General features: G+C 39.5%; 3 protein-coding genes across 3 annotated transcripts; 2 read left to right on the top strand and 1 right to left on the bottom strand.

Annotated features, from left to right (window-relative positions):
- The first annotated feature begins 1,953 nt into the window (after positions 1-1,953).
- Positions 1,954-4,708, top strand: LOC103438421 (protein TEEBE). Its single transcript, XM_008376973.4, has 3 exons — positions 1,954-2,485; positions 2,618-3,115; positions 4,005-4,708. The coding sequence occupies exons 1-3, from the start codon at positions 2,395-2,397 to the stop codon at positions 4,517-4,519; spliced, it is 1,104 nt and encodes a 367-aa protein (XP_008375195.1). The 5' UTR covers positions 1,954-2,394; the 3' UTR covers positions 4,520-4,708.
- A 1,980-nt stretch (positions 4,709-6,688) lies between these two features.
- Positions 6,689-10,811, bottom strand: LOC103420485 (cytochrome b5 domain-containing protein RLF-like). Its single transcript, XM_017328125.3, has 5 exons — positions 10,391-10,811; positions 8,928-9,004; positions 8,396-8,756; positions 7,706-7,840; positions 6,689-7,064 (listed from the first exon to the last, which is right to left on the bottom strand). The coding sequence occupies exons 2-5, from the start codon at positions 8,958-8,960 to the stop codon at positions 6,994-6,996; spliced, it is 600 nt and encodes a 199-aa protein (XP_017183614.2). The 5' UTR covers positions 8,961-9,004; positions 10,391-10,811; the 3' UTR covers positions 6,689-6,993.
- A 1,759-nt stretch (positions 10,812-12,570) lies between these two features.
- On the top strand, positions 12,571-19,398 carry LOC103438420 (DNA topoisomerase 2). Its single transcript, XM_008376972.4, has 19 exons — positions 12,571-13,225; positions 13,763-14,055; positions 14,151-14,217; positions 14,309-14,579; positions 14,668-14,867; positions 14,958-15,167; positions 15,290-15,403; positions 15,501-15,611; positions 15,709-15,873; positions 15,965-16,306; positions 16,410-16,543; positions 16,644-16,998; positions 17,091-17,277; positions 17,373-17,422; positions 17,511-17,939; positions 18,026-18,188; positions 18,301-18,368; positions 18,476-18,584; positions 18,675-19,398. The coding sequence occupies exons 1-19, from the start codon at positions 12,647-12,649 to the stop codon at positions 19,214-19,216; spliced, it is 4,389 nt and encodes a 1,462-aa protein (XP_008375194.2). The 5' UTR covers positions 12,571-12,646; the 3' UTR covers positions 19,217-19,398.
- The last annotated feature ends 7,693 nt before the right edge of the window (positions 19,399-27,091 follow it).

Here is a 27,091-nt window from a genome sequence, read left to right as displayed (position 1 = left end):
CCCGGATATCCTCATTCCTAATCTTATCATTTCTCGTGTGCCCACACATCCAACGAAGCATCCTCATCTCCGCTACACCCATTTTATGTACGTGTTGATGTTTCACCGCCCAACATTCTGTGCCATACAGCATCGCCGGCCTTATTGCCGTCCTATAAAATTTTCCCTTGAGCTTCAGTGGCATACGGCGGTCACACAACACGCCGGATGCACTCTTCCACTTCATCCATCCAGCTTGTATTCTATGGTTGAGATCTCCATCTAATTCTCCGTTCTTTTGCAAGATAGATCCTAGGTAACGAAAACGGTCGCTCTTTGGTATTTCTTGATCTCCGATCCTCACCCCTAACTCGTTTTGGCCTCCATTTGCACTGAACTTGCACTCCATATATTCTGTCTTTGATCGGCTTAGGCGAAGACCTTTAGATTCCAACACTTCTCTCCAAAGGTTAAGCTTTGCATTTACCCCTTCCTGAGTTTCATCTATCAACACTATATCGTCTGCGAAAAGCATACACCAAGGAATATCATCTTGAATATGTCGTGTTAACTCATCCATTACCAACGCAAAAAGGTAAGGACTTAAGGATGAGCCTTGATGTAATCCTACAGTTATGGGAAAGCTTTCGGTTTGTCCTTCATGAGTTCTTACGGCAGTCTTTGCTCCTTCATACATATCCTTTATAGCTTGGATATATGCTACTCGTACTCCTTTCTTCTCTAAAATCCTCCAAAGAATGTCTCTTGGGACCCTATCATACGCTTTTTCCAAATCTATAAAGACCATGTGTAAATCCTTTTTCCCATCTCTATATCTTTCCATCAATCTTCGTAAGAGATAGATTGCCTCCATGGTTGAGCGCCCTGGCATGAACCCGAATTGGTTGTCCGAAACCCGTGTCTCTTGCCTCAATCTATGCTCAATGACTCTCTCCCAGAGCTTCATTGTATGACTCATTAGCTTAATACCCCTATAGTTCATGCAATTTTGTACGTCGCCCTTATTCTTGTAGATAGGCACCAAAGTGCTCATTCGCCACTCATTTGGCATCTTCTTCGTTTTCAAAATCCTATTGAAAAGGTCAGTGAGCCATGTTATACCTGTCTCTCCCAAAAGTTTCCACACTTCGATTGGTATATCGTCTGGGCCTATTGCTTTTTTATGCTTCATCTTCTTCAAAGCTACAACCACTTCTTCCTTCCGGATTCGACGATAAAAAGAGTAGTTTCTACACTCTTCTGAGTTACTCAACTCCCCTAAAGAAGCACTCATTTCATGTCCTTCATTGAAAAGATTATGAAAATAACCTCTCCATCTGTCTTTAACCGCGTTCTCTGTAGCAAGAACATTTCCATCCTCATCCTTGATGCACCTCACTTGGTTTAGGTCCCTTGTCTTCTTTTCCCTTGCTCTAGATAGTTTATAGATATCCAACTCTCCTTCTTTGGTATCTAGTCGTTTATACATATCGTCGTAAGCCGCTAACTTAGCTTCTCTGACAGCTTTCTTCGCCTCTTGCTTCGCTTTTCTATACCTTTCACCATTTTCATCAGTCCTCTCCTTGTATAAGGCTTTACAACATTCCTTCTTAGCCTTCACCTTTGTTTGTACCTCATCATTCCACCACCAAGATTCCTTTTGGTGTGGGGCAAAGCCCTTGGACTCTCCTAATACCTCTTTTGCTACTTTTCGGATACAACTAGCCATGGAATCCCACATTTGGCTAGCTTCCCCCTCTCTATCCCACACACATTGGGTGATTACCTTCTCTTTGAAAATGGCTTGTTTTTCTTCTTTTAGATTCCACCATCTAGTCCTTGGGCACTTCCAAGTCTTGTTCTTTTGTCTTACTCTTTTGATATGTACATCCATCACCAACAAGCGATGTTGATTAGCCACGCTCTCTCCTGGTATAACTTTGCAATCCTTACAAGTTATACGATCCCCTTTCCAAACATGTTACGTTGTTTTGACCAACTTAACTAAACTTATACCGACTCTTGGTTGATCAACACGCGTTTGTACGTTTTCCATCTTCTTGTTTTTAAACTCGATGTTCGGAATTGGAGGTTTGAGATGGAGAATTGGAAAGGTGAAAATTAGAGGAATAGCACTAACATGAATTACGGAGAAAGACGGGGTTTGCGGAATCCAGACAAGCAGACAAACTCAACAGAGGGAAGCGAGGGGTGCTTTGAATTTTGAATGGAGGTTGCCAGGTGGCAGCTCCTTCTGAATCTCAACGTGATTTCTGCAAAATTTTCCTTCTTCCCCATTTCCCCATCTTATCCTCTGCACCATATAAATGTGAGCCCTCCACCCTCTCTCTCCCACATCAAACACCTTCTTCTTCTCTCTCTCTCTCTCTCTCTCTCTCATCTGTTACCATTCTAATGGTGAAAATGGCTACTGGGTTGCTCTCACTTTTGCTTGCATTCTCATTGCTACTCACTAATCCTGCTTCTGCAGCTGTGCCTCTGGATGGTAAGCTCTCTCTCTGATCTGTTTCACTGAGCTCTGTCTTTACTTTTGTGCTCTCTCTCTCTCTCTCTCTCTCTCTCTCTCTCTCTCTCTCTCTCTTTTCTGATCTATTATTTATCTGCACATCTTAATCAGGACTCTTGGCCAATGGCAACTTTGAAGAGCCACCAAAACCAACTAGCCTCAAGAAAACAGTTCTGGTAGGCAAATATGCACTGCCCAAGTGGGAAATCAATGGCCTGGTGGAGTACATTTCCGCCGGGCCGCAACCCGGCGGAATGTACTTTCATGTAGCTCATGGCGTCCATGCTGTGAGGCTTGGCAATGAGGCCTCAATCTCACAGACCCTTAAGGTCAAACCAGGCTCTCTGTATGCCCTAACATTCGGGGCATCAAGGACTTGTGCCCAAGAGGAGGTTTTGAGGGTTTTGGTGCCTCCCCAGGCAGGGGACCTTCCTATGCAAACCCTATACAGCAGCAACGGCGGCGACACTTACGCTTGGGGATTCAGAGCAACTTCTGAAACTGTTAAAGTGACCTTTCACAATCCTGGGGTTCAGGAGGATCCTGCTTGCGGCCCTCTCTTGGATGCCATTGCTATCAAGGAGCTTTTCCCTGTGTACCCCACTAGAGGTAACTATACTTATGCAGCTAGTTTCCAACTCCGATCTGATTTATTGACATGGTTGATTGTTTTAGGGTGTAGAATCATTACTCAAAGCTTAGACGACGTCCTGCACAGACAATTTATTTTGTTACTCCTATATAAAGAACATGTTTCTGTTCAAACATTTTGTAACATAGAATTTGCACAAAGTTTTTTGCTTGATAGTTATATGGGTTATCCAGATCTGGGTTCCTTTGTCCACTGTGCATCTAGCTCATTAGACTAACTCCAATGATGGGCTAAAAGCCAAATTACCTACCAAACCCAATCCAACCCCAAGGGCAAATTTTGGGCTAAATGCGAAATGCTAAACCAAGGCCAGATTTCCCTTAAAATTTAGCCTAGAAATCGGAATTTATATTTTTCAATATTTATTGGAATTTAATTTTTTTTTAGATTAAAATGTTTATAAAATTAATTTACGATAGTCTACATATTTATTTATTTATTTATAAATTTAATTTAACAAAAAAAATAGCCTAAGTTCATTCTTTAATAATTCTGGGCAAAAATTTTAGGCCAAAATGGAGCAGAAAAGTTGTTTATGGGTTAAAAGCTAAATTTTCCGAGCTAAAATATTTGTCTTTTAGCCCACCATTGGAGATGGTCTTAGGGGTGGCTTTTCCAACTTTTTTTTAGGTCAAGGGGTCGATTGATAACTATTTCGGTGTTCAGTCTATTAAAAACGTAAACTAGTTGAAGTTTTTTTACCTTTGGAAAGACAGAAAGCTTGACACTTGTTTGGCAACCGTTTTCGTTTTTAAATTGTATGCTCTGGTTTTTGGATGTGTTGCTTATTGGAATTTACAAAGAAAACAAGGCTATTTTGTTGAAACCATTGAATGTTTCTTGCAGATAATTTGGTCAGAAACCCTGGCTTTGAAGAGGCTCCCCATAGGTTATTGAACTCTTCCCATGGTGTACTCCTCCCTCCGAAACAACTAGATGTGACATCCCCGCTCCCCGGCTGGATCATCGAGTCCCTCAAGGCCGTAAAGTTCATCGATTCCAATCACTTCAATGTTCCAGTCGGAAAGGGCGCAGTTGAGCTTGTTGCGGGGAGAGAAAGCGCCATAGCCCAGATTATTAGAACAGTTCCCAACAAGCTCTACAGCCTCTCGTTCACCGTCGGTGATGCAAGAAACGGCTGCCAAGGATCAATGATGGTTGAAGCATTTGCCGGCAAGGACACGCTCAAAGTTCCCTTCGCCTCCAAAGGAAAAGGCGGGTTCAAGAAGGCCAGTTTCAGATTCAAAGCGGTTTCAATCAGGACCAGAATCACGTTCTTCAGCTCCTACTACCACACCAAGGACTATGGAGCTCTTTGTGGCCCTATCCTAGATGAAGTTAAGGTTTCCCCTGTTGCTTAAATGCTTGTTTTTTTAGTTAAATCATCATAAGACTAGAACATCATTATAGAGATTGTGCAACGGGTAATATGATTCGGACATTTTGTAAATTTGGCCGTTGCTGAGGGCAGATGTGTTACCGTTATTTAAGTCTGCAGACTGCAGTGCTATATTTTCAACCAGAAAGCTATCTAAGTTTTCAGATTTAAGTAATATTGAATGTGGGCTATGAATTTCAGATATTTATTTTGGGAACTTTACCGAAAAGCTTTCGTAATTATTCATTTTAACGAAAAATCATATTTTTACACTAAAAATTCAATCATGTTATTATTCACTTCACTTTTTATTTTGTTCTTATCGTTAAAACTCAAAGTTTTCAAGTTTTTTTTTATTAGTTTTTCTATTTATTTTCTAGTTAATTAGTGTAGCTCCACAACATTTGTTAATATTAGTGAGAAACATTTAAAGGTATAAACCTAAAAAATCCATCCTCGATTAACTGCTTAATGAATAATGACGGATTCTATAATATCCAGATCAACAGATTTTTCTTCAAAACGGCGCTTCAAGTGTTTTGGATGTTAAAGTAAGTTTTAATGGCCTTATTTGTGAAGGATCTTAAGTTTTCTTTGGTAGCTTATGATAAAATAAAAGGGGATTACCTCTAGATTAAATGGGGATTTTACTAGATTTGGATGTTTAATGATGTAATTATCATATTGCACAGCTTGTTTAGAACCCTTGCCCTTGCTAATTAAAGCAGCTAAACTGTGAAGCACTTCTTATATAAAAAAAAAACATACATTGTCGAAACTTTCCAGTTCGATCACGGGTTGATAATTAAATCAGAAATATGCAACATTAAGAACATCTCCAATGCTTATGCAACAACAATATACAACAAAATCTGAATTTGACATGGTACAACATTGTATGAGAAGGTGTGTTTCTTATAAAATGAATATATAAAGTTGTCCCGTGTGATAAATATGATGTGAACTTTGAATTGGAAAATAAATTGCTGTACCTATCTGCTGGTATGATGAGCGGGCCGACGATTCCTAAGAGCAATTCCACCCCAGTGGATTTTGCCCAGGACCTAGCACAAAAACAGGGCCAGCACCCTGTCAACCAAGTCCACCCCTCATTTTGACTGGTACCCAGCCCGAGCTGGGCAATGGACCAGCCCAAAACAGACTGAGCAAGAAGCTGGGCAGTTTGCCTGGCGCGTGCGCTTCACGCAGGCGCTGCCGCGAGTAGCCGACAGGGCTGTTAGCCCACTTGTGCTCCGGATCCCATCAGCGACGTGGCATGCTTATATCCGTTGGATTTCCAACGGCTAGTTTTTCTAGACCGTTGGATTTCCAACGGTAAAAAAAAATTAAATTTTACTTTTAAAATATACCGTCCGATCACAGATCAACGGTCCACGTTAATTAACTAATTAAAATTGATTAAAACATACAGAAAAAATATTAAAAAATACATAAAATTTAAAAAAAAATTATTTATTTTTTCTATAAATACCTAACTCTCATCTTCCACCTTACACCACATTTCAATATTTTCTACACTTTCTACCAAAGCTTTCATATACTTTTTGTGTGAAAAAAAAATACCAAAAAACTTGTGGTTGAAGAATAAAGTGTATTTGATGAGTTTATGTAATTTCATTTTAGTGTGTTTTTTTTTATAGTTTATTTGATAAGTATGTAATTTTATTTTAGTGTGTATTTTTTTTAAGTTTATTTGAAATTTTATCTGAAATTGGTTAAAAATCTTATCCGAAATAAACTTAAAAAAAAAAAACACACCAAAAAAATGCGCTGGGTGCCAGCGCATTTTTTTAGGGGTGGAGATGCCTTGGCCTATTACTGTTCACTCCAGTCTATTACTGTTCATTTGAGTGGATAAATGCGCTGGGTGCTGGCGCAAAGTCCTTAGGGGTGGACTTGCTCTAATGATTTGAGTGTTGTCCTTCGCCATCGTCTAAAAGTACCAACAAGACATTTCTCGAGTAAAAATTCAGCATGCACCCAAGCATGGTATATATCTAAAGAAATGTAATAGGAGCAATAGTTAACAGCACTTTATAATTGGCTAAAATAAAATGAAGATGATCCCAAACACATTGCTGATTTGCAGGTCTGGTCTGGCTTACAAGAGAATCCGACATTCCTGTTCAAGTTTTGGAAATGCTTGTTATGATTCAAAACTTCTTTGGTGAACAAAAAAAAGAGAAAAACCTTCCCAATCCTACTCCAATAGTAATAACAAGTTTTACTGGCAGTTCTGTTGGCAGATAATACATTTGCTCACCACCCATTCTATGTGCCGTTGGAAGAGTTTGATTTAATCTACCCACGACACAGATCCCAAAAATAAAACACATCCCAAAACACATAATATGGTATGGTGGTAGCAAATCTATTCTCTTGTTTTCATGGAGACGTCAGGCTTAAGAACAATAAAACTCAACAACACATAACCAATTAAGTATAGAAAAGGATACTGAATAACGAAGTGCAGTCTTTTCCCACAGCCTTCTTTAGAATATCAACACCTGAAGAAAAAGAAGTTGTCAAAAACAGGAATAGTATGTCGTAGTTCTAACCAAATAACATACAGAACTCTCGCAAAGTTTCATTTATGGTTCGTAGTTAGACCTCATCACTCAGCAGTTTTTTGGTGACAGAATTATGCCAATTGCAACATGAAGGATTTAATAAAATTGGTGGTGAATAGGTAATGCATTTGAAAATGCTTATATAGAAATTATATTGTTAACATCAGATTGCCCTATATATGCAAACGCTTCGCCTTTCTACCTTATTACTCTTCCTACGTCATTAACGAGCTCAGAGTTGGCACACATCCACCAAGTAAACTTGAAATCAATAGCCCACATCCCTTTTATAGCTAACCTTCATTAGAAATTTAGAAGAAACAAAAAGTGCCCAGATTTTTGTTAGCACTTCTTGTAGATGTCCCATGCTATTAATTTAATTTTGTAGCTAAGTTGTCATTGTGGAGCAATAAAACTTCAATAAGAAGACTACAAGAACCCGATAAAACATGCCTACCGATATAAATACTTTAACAATTTTGGGGTTTACAGAGAAAGGTGTCAGCAATACACACTTGGAATGACACAGCTCACTCCAGCTAACATTTGAACTTGAGCAGACTAAAACATGTACATACCTCCAGGGTGAAATCTCATGTATGGAGACAAATTGTACACGCGACCTTTTAGAACAGTCCATATTGAATCTCCTTTTTGGTGCTGTTTAACTTCATTCAGTGAAATAAGCCTCTTATTTGACTGTCCCTTTAAGCCTGAGACACAATTTGTATCTTGAGAAGCTAACACAGATATAATCACTAGTGCACTTGAAAATACCAGAGATATCACAGGTTGTTTCCTGAATTTATAATAACATGCATCAGAAATTCATGACGAATATGCTTTCTACGAGTACATAATATTCATAAACGTGTTTTCAACAAGGATGACTTAGGGACCTCAATGAACTTGTAGAGCTAGAATACTTTCATTGGGCAAAGTTTGAAGGTATTTTCTTTATATCTTCTGATAATTGCCTTTAGGATTATCACAAAGTGCAAAAGCTTTACAAAAGATAAAAATAAAGTATATTCTCTGGGATTATCACAAAGTTTAAAGGTATTTCTTTACAACTTTTGTTCTTGACAAGAGTCGCAAATAAAAACTTACGAGTGTTATAAAGAAAAATCACAAATTATGTATGCATCATAGCTAGCAGAACACAAATGACAAGAAAAAAAAAAAGGTCAAGAAAAATAGTGACAGGAAGAAGAAAAATTATGACAGATGAGAAGCAATATCAGCTGAGGCACTTTTTAACTAAGTACCTGCAAGGTCAGGATGTGTTCGAGTAAGTTTGAGCCAATCCATTTGGCTATATCCCTTCTCAAAAGGAACTTTAGCACGAGTTGCAGGCTTGACTGAGTTTCCAGCATCACCTGATTTTAGTTGCTTTGGAACTTCAGATTTCTTTTTCATGGATGATTCATCAATGGCGCTGACAGACAAAGAACCAACTATTTCCATTTTTTTGGAAGTGGCTCCTCCTGGTAATCCACCTTGCCAAAGAACACCTCTATTCTCATTACTACTAGTGCCATTTGACAATCCACCCTTTATGGTAATGCTTTCTATATCTGAAGTGAGCTTCTTTATCTCATGATCTTCCTGGTTCCCTGGTGGGCCAACCTGAACATATATCACAGACCTTACATCAATATGGAATTATGACATAAAAAAACCCCAGCCACTATCAATCATATCCCCGAAACACAAACCACTGCAGATGATGCATTGAATCAATGGGCATATTTCAAGGGTATAGCTTTCTTGATAACAAAATGTACATATAACGCTTACCTGGCAAAAAGTGAAATCGTTATCATTGTCCATTTCTAAGCTGAATGAAGTTCCCAGACTATTTCAAGCAATCTTTCCTGTCAAAAGATAATATAAACATCACATTTTAATACCAAAAAGATCATGAGATGCCATTTCTAAAATACGATAGTACCATACTCTGTTAGCCAAACTTAAACGATAACCATCTAGTAAGACAATATACATGAAATGGGGACAATTAAGACTCTTGATTACACACTGCCAATTATGAATCTTGAATACACAACAGCTTAGTACTGTTTTCTACGGCTTTTGATAACTGTATTTAAAAATATTTTGGGAACTCAGCAAAACAGGTCAAGCTCCCCCTCCCTCCTCCTCAAGACTGAAGAGGATAAACAAAATTCTCAGTAAAGCTTTTTAACTTTTTAGAGTACAGAAAAATGTTATGTCCAACAAAAGGAAGAAGAAAAATATTATGTCATCTATATTAGTGTTTACTAAGTGAGATGGGCATCAGGTCCAAACTCATATGTCTTTTCTTCGCCATGAAACTCACAAATCATAATCGTTCGGACAAAAGTCCATGATTCATATAAGCTAAGGAATAATAACGAATAATCCACTAAGCTTGAACTTTATTACAGATTGTCAAAACTTCGATTTAATTGAACATGGAACAACTGTGTATGCTTAACTTTGACTCCAAAATTTCCAAATGCCGGAGTCATTCCAAACATTAACTCTACCACAACTTCATTCCAGTATCCAAAGTGATTTCAAGCAAATAGCTCACTACCCAATACTCATAACTTTGAATCCAAGTCCTTATACATTCAAATCCAATTGAAGAAAGCAATTGACATACAAAGATTTCCACTCTAATAGTTTTACAAAGACAGCAATTGAGTAAAATCATTCATCATTCAGGACTGGAGAAAAAAGTAAACAAAATGAACAAAACCTCCAGTGCTCCAGCTGACCCTAAATACCAGTACACCCTTGTCTAACTAAACTTCTTTGATTCACCGAAAGCTTTCCCATAATCATAGGGTCACACCAACGCATAGCTTTAAGTCCTTACATATTTGCATTAGTAATGGATGAGTTAACCGGACATATTCAAGATGATATCTCATGGTGTATGTTTTTCGCAGATGACACCAAGGCTCAGCTTTAAGTCCTTAGCTTTTTGCATTGGTAATGGATTCATACAGCCGATCCTAGTTAGTGGGATAAGGCTTTGTTTTTGTTGTTGTTTATATACCGAAACTGAATGCGGTTGAAGTACATGACACCAAAATTTAATTCAACATTATTATATCCCAGTATTCTTAGTAGTTACCAAACAAATTTTTAATCTATAAACAGACCACGATTATACCAATTATCAATTTATATCAGCTAAAAACAAAACAGCTAAATCAAAACCCTTAATTCGAACAAAAATGTTAACCATACTAAAAAAATTCAGAAAATACCCGAATACTAATTCAACCATGAAGTTGTGATCTTCAGATGACTCTCTCTCTCTCTCTCTCTCTCTCTCTAATGATCTAATCAGGTAAGACCAACAAATCAATGACAATAAGAAAGAGATCACAGAATCTCATGTACGCTGAATTTCAATTACTGTGGCTGTTATTGTCGAAATTTCAATTTTCTTTGTGAATTCCTTGAATTTTCTCAGCAATCATACAGAAACAGAAAGCTTAGAATAATCAGAGTGGATGAGAGATGGGAAAGAAAAACGTAGTCGCAAGTATGGATTCAGGTTGATGTAGTTGCCATCGTCCAGACAGCGGAATTGGACTCCGGTGGATTCAGGTTATTGTTGTCAGCTAGAAGAACAAGCTAATCTAATGCCTTCTCATTTCTGTGTATTTATTTATTTGTCGACGGGAGATATGGGTGGAAGCGTGAAAGACTTTGCATGGTACTTATTTGGTGCTAATAACAAAAGGGTATGTGTTAGCTTTTTCTGGCATGTTTTTATGTTATGAGTCCGGAAAGTTAATGTGGTGTTGAATTCGTATCATACAAGTTGTTTTCGTGAAAACAAGTATATATATTATGTTTTTGGCATAATATTTTATAATACTAACACAGAAATTAACGTTAAATTGTGATAGAATTCATGAAGAATTCTACTTTTAGAGAATTCTCTTACCATTTCTCAAAATAAATATACGGTCATCCAAATTAAAATGGAGGCAAAACCTGTAACCAAAATTGTATGTGACCTGACCTAGGTGAGACACCTCCGGTACTTGGGAAACGTTTATAGATGGAGCTCAGCTATTAATTAAGGATCATGTTATCCACACAATTATTTTTACCTTTTACACACATTTCTCAAATTTCAATAATCGAATCGAATAAATTGAATTTTTTTTTAATAATAATGTATGAGAAATAAAAGAAAAGTACGTAAATAACACTACGCTTATCTACTGAGCAAGGATCTAAAGAGGAGGTTGACTACCAACTATTTTCATTCCACTCGTGCAAAGGAATGTGAATATGCTACTCATGTTCTTAGGGATTCCCTTAATGCTTGTAGGGTATGGCAAAGTTTTCCCAGCCCTCATTCTTTATATAAATTTGTAGATGTCTTTGTGAAGGAAGTTGAGGTTCTATCATAAAACCAATTGAACTAAAAATCCAAAGCTATTATGCTTGAATGGTTAGAATGGTAGTTGGTGTTTTGTATCTCGTTCATCTGACAATGGCGAAATATGAGTAATTTTAGCGAGATTTTGTTATCTAAGCGATCCCAAAGCTATTAATTCGGTTAATTCTCAAAAGACCATGCTTTAATAAAATAAAAAAGTAAAATTTGGACCTATGAAATTACATTATCGCCAATCATTTTTTTTGTATGATAGAAGACTAAGTTGTCTTTTCATCCACTTCTGATTGACAAAAAGAGTTTTATTAATTAATAGAGATATGGATGAGTGTAAGTACTGGTTTGGTACTGAGTGTTTTTATAAAAAGTGGATATAAAAAACAGCTGAGCTCAAAAATGTGTTTGGTAAACACTTAAAAACAGTTTATTTTCATAGTTTTGGGTGAAAAAAACTAAAAATGTGAAACAACAAATATGAGCTTATTCTCACATTACAGCAGAAGCAGAAACTTATTTTCTCGTGAGAGACGTTGTTGAGACCGCTAGCCTCTAGGACACATGATGTTTTATTGTAGTTTCTCGACGTTTATCCCATTGATAAAAAGTGTCCATAAATAAGGAAAGGGATCCTATCCGGATTTCTTCTATCAAATACACCAAGTCAATTAATCCGGGTTCTTGAAATTTGATTAAATGACTACAAACATGAGTACTTTAAAAATTATAATAATTTTAGTTGTTGAATCAAATTTCGATAGTCTGAATCACGGACTTTGATGAATTTGGTGGAAGAGATACAAGTTCCTTTCCCATAAACAAATCCCATTATCGCACGCACGCACCCTTCCAGTCAACTGAGATTCAACGCCTTCCTACATGATTCCCTTTCCCCTTCATCATCCACCGTGATTCTTCAAACTCGAACCCCATCCGTCCGATTTCCCATTCAAACATTTCAAACACCGCGCCCAAAATCCATTTGAAATTCGAATTCAAAAACCTAATCGACCGTTGCATCCCACTCATAAATCGCTAATTCCTCTCCCCCTCCCCTCACTCATTTCCTCACTCTAGAACCATCCGCCTCCTCCAAACGCCACCAACCATGGCGATCGAGAAGAAACGCCCTCTCCAAACCAGCAACAACGCCAACATCGACCACCCAGCCCCCACCGATGGCGGAGGAAAAGGCAAGACTATCGAAGAAATGTACCAGAAGAAGAGCCAGCTGGAGCATATCTTGCTCCGACCCGATACCTACATCGGGTCGATCGAGAAGCACACCTCGAGCCTCTGGGTCTACCAAAATGGCGAGATGGTCAACCGTTCCATCACCTACGTTCCCGGCCTGTACAAGATCTTCGACGAAATTCTCGTCAACGCCGCCGATAACAAACAGCGAGATCCGTCCATGGACTCAGTCAAAGTCACCATTGACGTCGAGCAGAACTCCATCAGCGTCTACAACAGCGGCGCTGGAGTTCCTGTCGAGATTCACCAGGAGGAGAGGGTCTACGTCCCGGAGTTGATCTTCGGGCACCTCCTGACCAGTAGCAATTACGACGATACGGTGAAGAAGACCACCGGTGGACGCAATGGCTACGGCGCCAAGCTTACGAACATCTTTTCCACTGAGTTCATCATCGAGACGGCGGACGGAATGCGACAGAAGAAGTACAAGCAGGTATAAAATTATGGATTCTCTAATTTTTGTGACGTTTGATTTGTATTGTAGGGTTTTAATCTTTTGTGGGATTTAGGAATTGGTCCTCTAACAACAACAAATATATACCCTTATCCCACTGACAACGTCACTACACTCGATTTTGCACCAATTCTTCCGTTAGTTCCAAGTACTCTATGTATTTTCTTAGTCTCTTTCCAAGTCTTCTTAGGACTTCTTCTACCGTCTCTGTCTCATAATCACATCTTCTAACAGGAGCAACCATGGGTGTTTGGTTCACCTGTTCAAACCACCTTAACCGATTTTCTCTCATCTTATTCCTATCTTTGATTCTCCGATGAAAAATAATGTCCTTGTTTCCCATAAGATCCTTTTAGTTGGTAAGGAAAACAAAATGCTAAAATGTTATGATTCATTTTTCGATGGGTTTGAAATGGATTCCCAATTCTGCCTGACCAAACATTGCAGCAGGCATTTGGCAGTGATATTGTGTTCATTCATTATGTCAGTGGAGTAATCTGATCTTGCTGATTTCAGGTGTTCACCAACAACATGGGGAACAAAACTGCGCCAGTCATCACAAAGTGCAAAGAGAGTGAGAACTGGACCAGGGTTACATATAAGCCCGACCTGTCCAAGTTTAATATGACCCATCTGGAAGATGATGTGGTGGCGTTGATGCAAAAGAGAGTAATTGACTTGGCCGGATGCCTCGGAAAGACGGTGAAGGTTGAGCTGAATGGAACGAGGGTCCCTGTAAAGTCATTTCTTGATTATGTTGACCTCTACTTACAATCTGCCGGAAAATCGAGAGATGCTCCCCTTCTAAGGTTTTTGTAATGAATTGCACTTCTTGTCCCGATTTGTTCTTCCTTTTTTTTTATCTGTGTTTGGGATTTGCTAACTGTGTCTATTCATTTGACAGGCTGACGGAGAAAGTCAATGATAGGTGGGAGATTTGTGTGAGTCTCAGCGACGGGCAGTTTCAACAGGTTTGAACAAAACTATTTGAATCAGTGAAATTACCATGTTCTGTACACTTTAGAATTGTCAATCTCAAGTTTTCAATTCTATTTTTACCAGGTCAGCTTTGTGAATGGAATTGCAACAATCAAGGGTGGAACTCATGTGAATTATGTAACAGATCAGATCACGAACCATGTGATGAATATTGTAAATAAGAAGAACAAGAATGCTAACCTCAAAGCCCATAATGTGAAGAATTATCTGTGGGTCTTTGTCAATGCTCTTATTGACAATCCTGCATTTGATTCCCAAACAAAGGAAACTCTCACGATACGCCCAAATAGTTTCGGATCTAAATGTGAACTTACACCAGCTTTCTTAAATAAAGGTATGCAAATGCAACCGTATTTCAAATTGTTCAACTATACTAGGCTCAGACACTTAATCTTGATTTTCGTATGCTGATTAATTTGCAGTTGCAAAGTCTGGAATTGTGGATAGTCTTCTCTCTTGGGCAAATTTTAAACAGAACAAAGACCTGAAGAAAACTGATGGAACTAAAACAGAGAGGGTTCATAATATCAACAAGCTTGAGGATGCTAACTATGCTGGTGGGAAAAATTCTGAGAAGTGTACTTTGATATTGACAGAAGGAGACTCAGCTAAGGCTCTTGCAGTAAGTTTTTATGTTTTACTATATTATTACAATTACTTGATTTGTTTGGCTTCCCTTCTGCAATAGATTAACAGAACTTATCGTAAACAGATGGCGGGGCTTGCTGTTGTGGGTAGAGATCATTACGGTGTTTTTCCGTTGAGAGGTAAACTGCTCAATGTAAGAGAAGCTAGTGCCACTCAGGTCAGGGATAATGAGGAAATTAAGAATATCAAGAGGATTCTTGGACTGCAGCAAGATAAAGAGTATACCAGTCTTAAGTCTTTAAGATATGGTAGTCTGATGATTATGACCGATCAGGTTGAATGCCTTTAACTTCTTTTTTTTTGTTTTATTCTTGTTTGGATTTCTCTGTTCAATCTTAACAGTTTGTCTTTTTATTTCTGATCATTAATGGAAGCTTAATTTCTATATTTATATAGGACCACGATGGTTCCCACATCAAGGGACTCCTTATCAACTTCATTCATTCCTTCTGGCCATCGCTGCTTAAAATTCCATCTTTTTTGGTTGAGTTCATAACTCCGATTGTCAAGGTTGGTTTACTTGACTTCGCTAGTTTGCTTAGCAACTTCAGTATAAGTGATGGATTGTTTTAGAAAGACTACTATAAGTGGTATTATTTCTGTACAGGCAACGCACAAAAACGGGAATACCCTTGCATTTTACTCCATGCCTGAGTATGAGGCATGGAAGGAAAGTCTGAGGGGCAATGCAAGTGGCTGGTCCATAAAATATTATAAGGTTTGTGATCACTTTATGTAAGTAGAGGCATACTAGAAATCGTACCATGTTTCTGAAGTTTATTCTTATTCTTCTACTTACACTTGTGTCCATTTAGGGGTTGGGAACAAGCACGTCTAAGGAAGGAAGGGACTATTTTCAAAATCTTGTTCAGCACAAGAAAGATTTTATTTGGATAGATGAGCGTGATGGGGAGGCAATTGAGCTTGCTTTCAGTAAGAAGAAAATAGAAGAGAGGAAGAATTGGCTTCGGCAGTTTGAGGTGGGAAGTTATGGCAATTTGCTTTTGTATTTGGGAAATGATTATTCTATATTATTTTTAATTGAGACTGTTGAACTTTCTGTATTTGCAGCCTGGAGTACATCTTGATCAGAAGGAGAAGCTTATTAAGTACAGTGACTTTGTTCACAAGGAACTTATACAGTTTTCCATGGCAGACCTGCAAAGGTCTATTCCGTCAATGGTAGATGGCTTGAAGCCAGGTCAAAGGAAGATTCTCTTTAGCTCTTTTAAGAGGAACTTTGTCAAGGAAGCAAAAGTTGCCCAGTTTTCTGGTTATGTGTCTGAGCATTCTGCCTACCACCATGGTGAGCAGAGTCTTGCAAGTACTATTATTGGGATGGCACAGGATTTTGTGGGGAGCAATAATATCAATCTTCTTCAACCAAATGGTCAATTTGGTACCCGTAACTTGGTGAGATTAACCATGCATGCAAATATTTAATAAAATTTAAGCTCTTCATGTTGTGTAAGTTATTCCGATATCTTCTATTTACACTTGTATTTCGCTACTTTAGGGAGGCAAAGATCATGCAAGTGCTCGTTATATATATACTCGCCTTTCTCATATTACAAGGTTCCTTTTCTCAAAGGATGATGACAGACTTCTTGACTATTTGAATGAAGATGGGCAATCTATTGAACCCACTTGGTATTTTTAACTTTTCCCTGTAGAATGAGAACATTGCTTTTAGGATAACAAATTGAGAATGAATATGCTGCATAGCTTAACAATGGTTTGTGTTGTATAGGTATGTGCCAATTATTCCAGCAGTGCTTGTTAATGGTAGTGAAGGAATTGGGACAGGGTGGAGCTCGTACATTCCTAATTATAACCCAAGAGACATTGTTGCAAATGTGAGGCGTTTGCTTGATGGTGATGCAATGGTGCCAATGGATCCCTGGTACAGAGGATTTACTGGAACCATTGAGAAAACTGTTAAGGAGTCTGGTGTGAGCTACACTGCTTGTGGGATCATAGAGGAAGTCAGTGAGACGTCACTCAGGATTTCAGAGTTGCCAATCCGTAGGTGGACTCAAGATTATAAGGAATTCCTTGAGTCCATCTCTGAAGGAAATGATAAAGCCAAGGATCCGTTCATTGAGGTAAAGTGGCCTAAATTTCTTGACAGTTGCAGTATTTAATTAAAATGTGTTCCAGATGATTTGGTTCCTAATTGAAATTATGCACGCTGCAGGGTTTCACACAGCACAGTGATCACAGTACTGTAGACATCATAGTCCACTTGCGTGAGGAGAAACTGATGGCAGCCAAGCAAGAGGGTTTGCTGAAGAAATTTAAACTGACCACCAGCATAAGCACGAGTAATATGCACCTATTTGATCGAAAAGGCGTGATAAAGAAATATGACACTCCAGAACAAAGTATGAGTTTTTCATCACGTTCTTTTTTTCCTTCTACTCCTGCTTGTACAATTTATATAACCAGACTTTCCGTTTGTTGTTTTTTCTTTCTGCAGTTCTTGAGGACTTTTTTCACCTAAGACTTGAATTCTATGAGAAAAGAAAGGTAAGCTCATTTGTGCCCATCAATATACAGGTGTATATATTGTTTGCCTGACTTACGAATGTTAACCGGTTTTCTATTATGCATGCAGAAAGTGCTATTGGAGGACCTTGAGTTGGAACTGTTAAAATTGGAGAACAAGGTTAGGTTTATCCTTGGTGTCGTAAATGGAGAGATCATAGTGAGCAATAGAAAGAGAGCGGATCTATTCCTTGAGCTCCAACAGAAAGGTTTCACTCCTTTTCCGAAGAAAACCAAAGCCCTAGAGCCAGAAGTTGCAGGGGCAACTGAAAATACAGAAGATGCAGAAGAGAACTCTGAGGCTGCCATTGAAAAGGGAGCACGAATTAGTGACTATGAGTATCTAATATCCATGGCAATTGGGACCTTGACCATTGAGAGGGTACAGGCCCTATTGGCTGATAGGGATAAGGCCAATGCTGAGGTTGATGGGTTGAGAAAATCAACACCAAGGTCATTGTGGTTGAAGGATCTTGATGCTCTTGAAATGGAACTTGATGTATGTACTAAAATTTGATTCTATTTCACAATTTTTTCTTCAATTTTCTTTTGTCCTTTGTCTTGACATATTGTCATTCATATCAGGAGCTGGAGAAAAGTGAGGCTTTGGCAGAGGAGGCAAAAAAGAAAGCAAGAACCCAACTGAAAAATGTACCTGCTTCTAAGGCTTCTAAACAAGCACCTAAACCACGGAAAAATACTAAGAAGGCCAACAATGCAGAGGCTTCCAGTTCTGTGATGGAAATAGGTAACACTCAGATTAGTTAAAAGCTTTCGTTTAAAATAGCCCGCAGATATTATTTCATCATCGAATTTTCGGATTGCTTTACTCATATAATATCATCTGCTTGCTTTGTCAGAGAAAGATCCCGAGGTAGTGAAAAAGACAGGAGGAGCAGGTCCAAAGAAAGCTCCTGCTGCCAAGAAGGTCTGCGCTGCCGTTTTTATTTTAAGTTCTTTGTGTGAACTTTCTTAGTGGAACAAATCCGCTGTACACAAGAAGCTGGAACTTACATTTTTATGTTTGTTATGCAGCAAGTGAAATCCTCTGCGGTTCTGAGTGATGACGATGACGATGAAGTGCTTGAGCTGAAAGAAAGACTTGCTGCCTACAACCTTGATTCGTCTCCTGAAAATTCAGCAGGTAATAATACCATTTCAATACTTATCTAGAGAAATCAGCCTATATATGTTTCGTCAGTAAGTGGTGGATTAACTTAGTCTACTGTGACAGGCAACGATAAGGTGGTCCAGAAGAAAGAAGCTAACAAAAAGGTGGTCATGCAAATGGACAGCGACGATGATTTTGAAGAAGAAATAGCCGCTGCGCCGAAGGGGGGAAGGAAAAAAGCGGCTGGAAAGCCAAAGGTGGCAGCATCAAAACCCCCTGCGGCGGCAAAGAAGAGAGGCACAGCAGCTAACAAGAAGCAGCCTCAAACTTCATCAGGCCAGAAGCTTTTAACTGACATGTTGAAGCCCGCTGAGAGTTCCAGGGCTTCACCTGAGCCGAAAGTGAGGAAGATGAGGGCATCACCATTCAACAAGAAAAGCGGTTCTGTGATGGGCAGAGTTGGTTTGGCAGACGAGATGACTGAAAGTGATGACAAGGTGGACAGTCCTTCCGCTGAAGAAAGAAGTGAAGCTCCAGTTGCAGCAAGAGCAAGACCTCAGAGGGCGAATCGCAGGCAGACTAGGTACGTGTTGAGTGACTCAGAGAGTGAGCCGGCCAGTGAAGATTCCGACTTTGATGCAGTTGATGACATTGATGAGGATTAGTGTAGCAGTTATTGTCTTTGCCATGGGAATTCTAGCTCATTCCCCGTATCCAAATTTTAAGTTGCGTCTTTGGGGACTAAACTTGTAACTGAGATTTGAGGATGTTATTATCGTGCTGATTAGCCGAAATTGACGATTTGAGGTTAAGTTTGATCTGTGAAATATAACTCATTTTCCGAAAACTTGATAGAGACGTTTTGGAGAATCTTAGGGCTGGTTTGGTATCCCTATAAAAAAAATTTCATCATTTCTCAAAACATTTCTTAAGAATATTTCTTGAAAACTATTTTTTTTATTATTCAAAAACTTATTTGTTATGAGATTTAAAATTGTTTTTAAATCTTAAAACTTAAATTAGAGAAAGAGATTAAAAAAAAGAGGGTCGTAGGAGAGGGCGAAAGAGGAAAGAAAAAGAGGATCAGAGGAGAGAGAAAGAAGAGAGGATCATAGGTGATAGAGGATCGGAGAGGATCGAAGGTGACAGAGGATCGAAAGTGATAGTCAAGGAGAGAGAAAGAAAAAAGAAGAGAGCATATTGGAGGAGAGGGAAAGAAGAAAAAACGGGAGACAATGAGAGAGAGAGAGAGATTCGAAGTGTGACGAGAGGAGAGAGAAAAATAATAGACTATTTTCCTAGTTAAATTTATTTTTTGTGTTTTTAGATAATAGACTATTTTTTAAATTTGTCTTGAATTTAATTTTTGAAAATAATCATACTAAACAAGTTTTTAAGACCTACAACTTAAAAAGTATTTTTGAATTAAAAAAATTAAATTCAAATTGAATACGAAACAGTCTTATAAGAAAGTAGAGCAAATTTGACTAGGAAAAAAACTTGTGGTTTACGCTTTTGCTTTTCATTTTGTTGCTTGTGTCAACAAGTAAGCTAAAGCAGTCATTTTCTCAAAATTGTTGATTGCCACAGTATTGTTTTTATAAGCCTAGTCTAGTCTTGCTTTATCTTCCTACTCGATTGTACTTCCATCGTCTAATTTGATGAGTGATATAGAGACAAAGGTGTATACATCATGAATGCACTTCAGGTGTATATACAACCGAGGCTAACTAAAGCATTTTAGAGATTGAGTTTTCGATAATGGCTTGTGTTTACACAATTTGATGTTTGGATTCTGAGGATTTACCAACATCGGGTGATAGTATTTCAAACTAATAACATACACGTGGTTCTGCATTATTGTTTATAGATATCACCATAGTGATGTACCCTTTTGTAAGTAATTTTGTTTCATGATTCCGAAAACTTGCTAACATCAAATGACAATATCTCAAATTAATAACGCATACAATTAATATTTAATAGCATGCACATGAACATGCATCTTCCTTTGGAGGTATCACGATAGTGACGTAGGAATCACAATCGTGGAAGTACAATACTTGATTGACTGCTAAAAATTTCAACAGCTACTCATGCTTTCATCCAATCAGATTTAGACATGTGTTCAATTTGTATTTACAATTTCAATTATTTAAACAAATATCTAAATCTAATTGGATAAAAATAGGAGTGAGCAGTCGCATATTGTTCGTGGTGGAATCTGGCCAAAAGGGAAGAAGAAAAGGGTCAAACAGTTTGGTTTTGATGAGCTGGATGCGTGTCCGGCGCTTATTCGGCTCTTCTTTCTTTGTTTCTCGTAGATGGACAGAGCTTTTATCCAATCAACCAAACAATTTTATTGCTTAAAAAAAATTAATGAAAATAGTTTGAAAACTTTGAGTTTTAATGACAATGAAAAAATAAAGGGTAAAATAAATAGTACAAAAATTGACTTTTTAATGTTAAAACATGATTTTTTTTTAAAGTGAACAGTACAAGAACTTTTCATTAAAGTTCTCTTAAAAGAACGGCTCTCTTGTGTTTTTGTTTAGGATTTCGTATGTTACTCGGCTTCAACCGTTAGAAACTATTTGCATGTTGGTTTTCCTCCAGCTAAACAAAATGTTTTAAATTTATACTAATTTACACGGATGAGGAGTCAAATTTTATTTTAGGAGCAGATACATTACTTTTGGTTGAGAGATTTTTCAATGTGCCTAAAATACGAGACGATACGTTATATGTCATTATATAAGTTGAGAGAAGTTTTTTTTTTTAAATGTCTCTTCCGTTGTATAATGATATATGACGTATGTACTTGTACTTCAGACACACTGAAAAATCTATCCATTTGGCCAACTCACCTTACCGCAAATAAATCTTCTAATAATCGATGAAATGAAAATTTGAAAAGATTTTATAGTCATGCAATTTATTTAATCATTTTCCATGATTTCAGAGACTCCATCTCCAAGGCTCAAATCAATCAAGCAATTTCATAATTTCAAAGGAAAACTAATGAAAATGGTTTAAAAACTTTAAATTTTAACGAAAATGATAAAAAAGAGTTGTAAGTAAATATTACCAGGAATGACTTTTTAGAGTAAAAATGTGATTTTTCGTTAAAGTGAACAGTACCGTAAGTGTTTCGTTAAAACTCCCTAAGCTTGAAAGAAGGGCTATTGTTTGTATTTTGCATATATGCATGTATAAATTATGCCAAATATTTTAATTCTGCGTGTACGAGTTAGAAAATATAGAAAACAACGTAGAATCTATTGCATGTTGACCTTCTTGAACATGTCACTTACTCACTTGTAGGAATTTCACTAAATTACATACACAAAAAATGCCATTTGCATCTTAATTTATTTGGTTCCAATGTGATTTAAGAAGTAAAAAAAAAAAAAAAAAAGACAATGCTTTTGTTTCTTCATGTGTTTTATTTATTTTTAATCTAATGATTTGAAAAATGATAGGTAAATTATTTTGAAACGGGATGACCTATCGTTACAGAAGGTAAATTTTTCCGTGAATTCAAAACTAACCATAAGGCATTATGTTATAATCTACAAATTTCTTACATCTGAAATAAATCATATTTGGGTATATTTTGTTTTATTCAACTATTTTAAGCTATGAAAAAATACTAGTGTCATAATGGAAATCAAGCACTATTGTGGTTCTCCTCACTCAGGTTAGAAGCTTCCTCACCCTTCCCTTTCCCATTTCCCCTCAGAACGCCACCTGACTAACTTTGATATTAATATTTAGCAATCTAAATCTTATTGACTTCTTTTTACTTCAATCAATAAATAAAGAGGAGAAAAACTTTAGTATGCTGGTTTAGTCACTGTTTAAAAAAAAAGAAAAAGAGTTTCTCTATATTTGGTACCATCGGAATTTATGATTAACATGCCTTATCGAAGTTTATTTTTTTATTTTTTAAGAAGAAAGGTAATTTTTCTGATTCATAAGAATGGCTGAACGGTATTGTTTGGGCCCAAAATAATAGCTTGGGCCGAGGGTAGGATCACTCTCGGTCCAGGAGGCCGGGCGGCAGAAGGACCATGGATCGGTCAACACGTGGGTGTCCAAACCTAGGGCGGTTAGGACGAATCCTAGTGCAATGGGGAGTCTCGACGGGATCGGATATCCAGGAAACTAATCCAGCTTAGCTAAGGACTAGGTTCATAGTCCTAGTAGATGTAGGACTGGTCGAGGTGATCCGGAAAGGGAAACCTAGTCCGAGTAGGATTTAAACTCGGACTCAAGGTTCAGTACTATAAATAGGGGACGCTGTGCATCAGGAAAAGCCCCTGCAAATCAACACAAAAATTGCCCTGCGCAAACTCTCACAACTTGAGATCTTTTTCTTTTCCTTTTTCGCTGACACATCTTCCGTTGGCATCAACAACACTGTGGAAGCAACCGGTGATATCTTAAGTCGGCATAGATAGCTCTGTCACCGTAGAGTCGGTCGGTCTCGCAGTATCTTCCGTTGGCATCAACAGCACTGCGGCGAGAACGGTCGATTGCCTATCCAAGTCTCGGTCGAGAAGGGTTTTCGAATCCTTGTTGGTCGAGGTCATCTCATTAGCCTTCTCGGCGAGGTGAGGTGTTACAGTTATTACATTCGGCACATTGCAAGCTGAATTCGGTTCGTGAACTTTGTAAGAAATAGCAGCCTTGTCTTCAGGCTCGAGAACCTAAGAGGCCGAGACGCGTTCCTTTCTCGGCCGCAATCGCAAGACGCAGAAGTCAGTAGCGCGACCCAACGCAGCATCATCAAATTTACTCCTCGGCCGAGCCTCGGCCGACGAGTTAGCACGCCCCGCAATCACCGAAGGACGTAGTTAGCTTAGAATATATTCGGCCTGCGCGCCACGTAGGCTTTGTAATTTCTAGGGTCAACATTTTGGCACGCCCGGTGGGACCCAGTGCTAAACTACGAAGTTCATGCCAATTGAAACACGATCGGTAAAAAAGAAAACAGCTATGGGAAAGTCGACAGCCGATTTACCGAGTCAGAGCATAGGACAGAGTGTGCCACAGGCGCAGAATCCCCTTAGCGTTGGTACACCTGAGTCCACGAGCGCGACTCGCCGAGAGAGAGAAGTTAATCTCGGCGGTCAACTCCGTGGTTTAGAGATCCCTAACAGAAACACATGCGTTCTCAATGAAGGGATAATAGAGGAGTGTGACGAGGATGGTGGTGAAGGATCAGACCCACCAACGAGGTCGTTTCTCCGAAAGCGACTGGACGAGCAGTCTCGGTCAGTCGAGCAGACGTTCAGTCGAGGCATTGACAAGCTGCATGACGCGATACTCAGTGCCAATGATCGGGAAACCAAGCTGCTCGAAATGCTGGTTAGTCAAGTTGGTGGCAGCAGGCCTTTCGATCTTCGCCAACCTTGTTTACCAGGAAACAACCCGGCACCGATTGTACCGGCCGGGCCTATTCCTGCCCTGCTCAAACCAATTAACTTGGAGAAAGGAGGAGGGTCGAATAGTAGGTCAGACGGGACCGACCAGAGGGTCGAAGCAACACCTGTTGATATGACCGAAGTTCAGCGGATGATTGACTCGGCCATGAAGAAAGGGCTGAAGTTTCCTAAGTTTATTCATCCGTACCCAGCTTACGTGGAATCGTTTGGGTACCCGAAGGGTTTCAAGATCCCAGATTTTAGTCTTTTTGCCGATGAATCGTCTTTATCTTCGTTGGAGCACGTGGCTCGTTTCACTGCGCAATGCGGAGATGTCAATAGCGACTTTCATAAGTTACGGCTATTCAACTTCTCATTGACCGGCTCGGCATTTGCTTGGTACATTAATCTACCCCCCAATTCCGTCCAGAACTGGGAAGAGTTGGTCGAGAAGTTCCATGAGCAGTTTTATCGACCAGGGATGGAGATGTCAGTTTCTTCATTAGCAAGGATGGCTCAGGCATCTGATGAATCACCAATGGACTATCTCACTAGGTTCAAATCGGCCCGGAATTGGTGCCGAGTGCCCTTACCCGAAGTCGAATTTGTCAGGCTTGCTTTGAACGGCCTCGACGTCGAATACAAAAAGAAATTCCTGGGGGCAAACTTTTGGGACATGTATGAATTAGCCCAGCATGTTGAACAGTACGACTACTTGCTCCGTGAGGAAAAGGTTTCGAAAACGCCATCTCGGGGGACGTTGTACAAAAATCCTACTGTCAGCTATGCGTCAACCGAGGATGAATGCGTCAGTGTGGATGCGGCCGAGATAGTGATAGATAAGCCATACGTTTGCAAGGCATTAACTCAGGTTGATTCTAGAGAAGTCAAAAGTCGCTCGGCCGCTGAAGGAGTGTTGAAACCATCAAAGGTCTACACTTTTGATATTACCAAGGCTGACGCAATCTTCGACCAACTGTTATCCGCAAGAATTATCAAGCTTCGGCCTGGTCACAACATTCCTAAGGCCGAAGAGCTTAAAGGGAAGATGTATTGCAAATACCACAATTCAAGCAAACATACGACAAACAATTGTGTTGTATTTCGCGACAACGTTCAAAACTGGATTGATAATGGCAAACTGAAATTCCCCGAAAAAAAGATGAGTGTGGATACTGATCCATTCCCCACGGCAACAGTAAACATGGTCGACGCGTACCTACCCGAGGACAAAGGGAAAGGCAAGGCTAAAGTAGTTGAGACACAACGCCCGCGGAATCAGAATATTCGGCCACGGTTCATGGCCGATTTTCGTTCAAATAAACCACCTACGGCTTTAACGGGGCCCGCTATTGTCAAATCTATGATGGATTATAGTACTGATGAAGATAGTGGGACGGCGGTTTTGTGCAGGAAATGTAGAGCAAAGGTCGACAGTGAATCAGAGGAGAAGCCTTCTTCGGAGCCTGTGGCCGCAACTCGGCAAAAGGTAGCCAATGAAGGCCACCATCACGGGGTTTTTGAGAGGCTCGGTCCTAAAGTACGGATGGAAGATACACCCCCGGTCAGGCGGCGCCTTGATTTTGATGCTTCATTTTATGACGATGATTACTATAAGCGTAATTCTAGCAGTTCAGGATCATCACGGAGTCAAAAGACCTTCAAGCCTCCCGAGCCTAGAGATCAACGTTGGTATACATACCATTCTTCGAAGGGCGTTTACACCGCGTTGTCCAAATCTCAGAAACGCCGGCATCAACGGATAGATTGCATGGCTCGCCGACAAGCAGCCCAAGAAACTTCGGCCCCTAAGTGGCGACCGAAGGATACAGTTGCCACTAATGAGGAGCGACCACCTCCACCAATTATGACAGAGTTGGCTCAGGGGAAACGGCTGGTCGATCAAGACGTCGAGACCATGTTTGAAGAAGCTGATAAGTGGATCAAACTTCTCATTCGACCAGGGGAAATGAAGGCACGTTTTGAACATTTCAGGCAAGAGGCCGAAAGCAAATTATCCCCGCTAGTTATACAAGAGCCTTTGGTCAAAATTCGACGGAATTTGCACCCCCCGTTCCTTGGGGAGTCTTTGGAGTATATGCGAGAATTTCATAAGAAACATTCGGCCAACGATTTGTATGGTTTGCCGAAGGCATGTCAGGACACCATTGATCTTGTCTTGACTTGTCCGGATGCTGAGCGGATCATCCAGAAGACCTCAGATCCAGGATTGAAAGCAAGGTTCCAGCACATACGAGAAGCTCGTGTCTTTGGATTTGAAGTTGACCCGTATACCGATATCGATGTCGCTGACCTTCCTTTCTCGCTGGAGGACCTTCAGTATTTACGGTATCACTTTGAAGTATTTTCGGCGGTTTCTCTCTTCGGCCTTACGACCGATGAAATCGCCCGTATTGCCCGTCTGGATGCTTATCTCGACACTAGGGATGCTCGGCTACACTACCAGGAGCAGGTTCAGGTCTTGACCCCAAGTTCATTGTCAATCTCGACCTTACCTAAGGCGGTCACGCAGAACCAACAAGTGGCCGAAGCAGCTCCGCCGAGTGACATTATTGAAGGGACGGAAGAATCTCGTTGTCCGACTCTGACGACAACTGAGTCCGTAGTCGCTGACCAACCGAACGAGGAGGGTCTCGACCAGATGGGCCCGTCAGTCCTGGATAATATGGAAATTAGTATGGTCCATGTGTTACCTGCCGATTTTCAATCAAGCATGGCTCAACCAAATTTCCTCGATGGAGATGTGGTTGTCGAGGAACCTGGCCATGTTGATTTTGTATCGATTGCTGAAGGCGAGTCAACAACAAAAGATGATAGTCTAAAGGTCGCTTTGGCCGAATTGTTCCCTCGTTTATCATCGGCCAAGCTTCACCATTTAAAGCCATTGTATGTAACGGCACACATCGAGGGATATCCGGTTTCTAAAGTTTTTGTCGATTGTGGAGCTACTGTCAATAACAGGTATAAAAAAAGACAATAATTTTTAGATTCGGCAAACATGAGATGTGCCTCACACTTGATGAAGTACATCGAATTTTGGAGATATTTTGTAAATTCCTTTTTGTACCTAGAGAAGGACTACTGAGAAAA

The sequence above is a fragment of the Malus domestica genome, chromosome 07 (assembly GCF_042453785.1).
Source record: "Malus domestica chromosome 07, GDT2T_hap1".
In the NCBI taxonomy this organism is placed as follows: Eukaryota; Viridiplantae; Streptophyta; class Magnoliopsida; order Rosales; family Rosaceae; genus Malus; species Malus domestica.
Note: the sequence above shows the minus strand (reverse complement) of the source record. Positions and strands in the feature narration are given on the sequence as shown.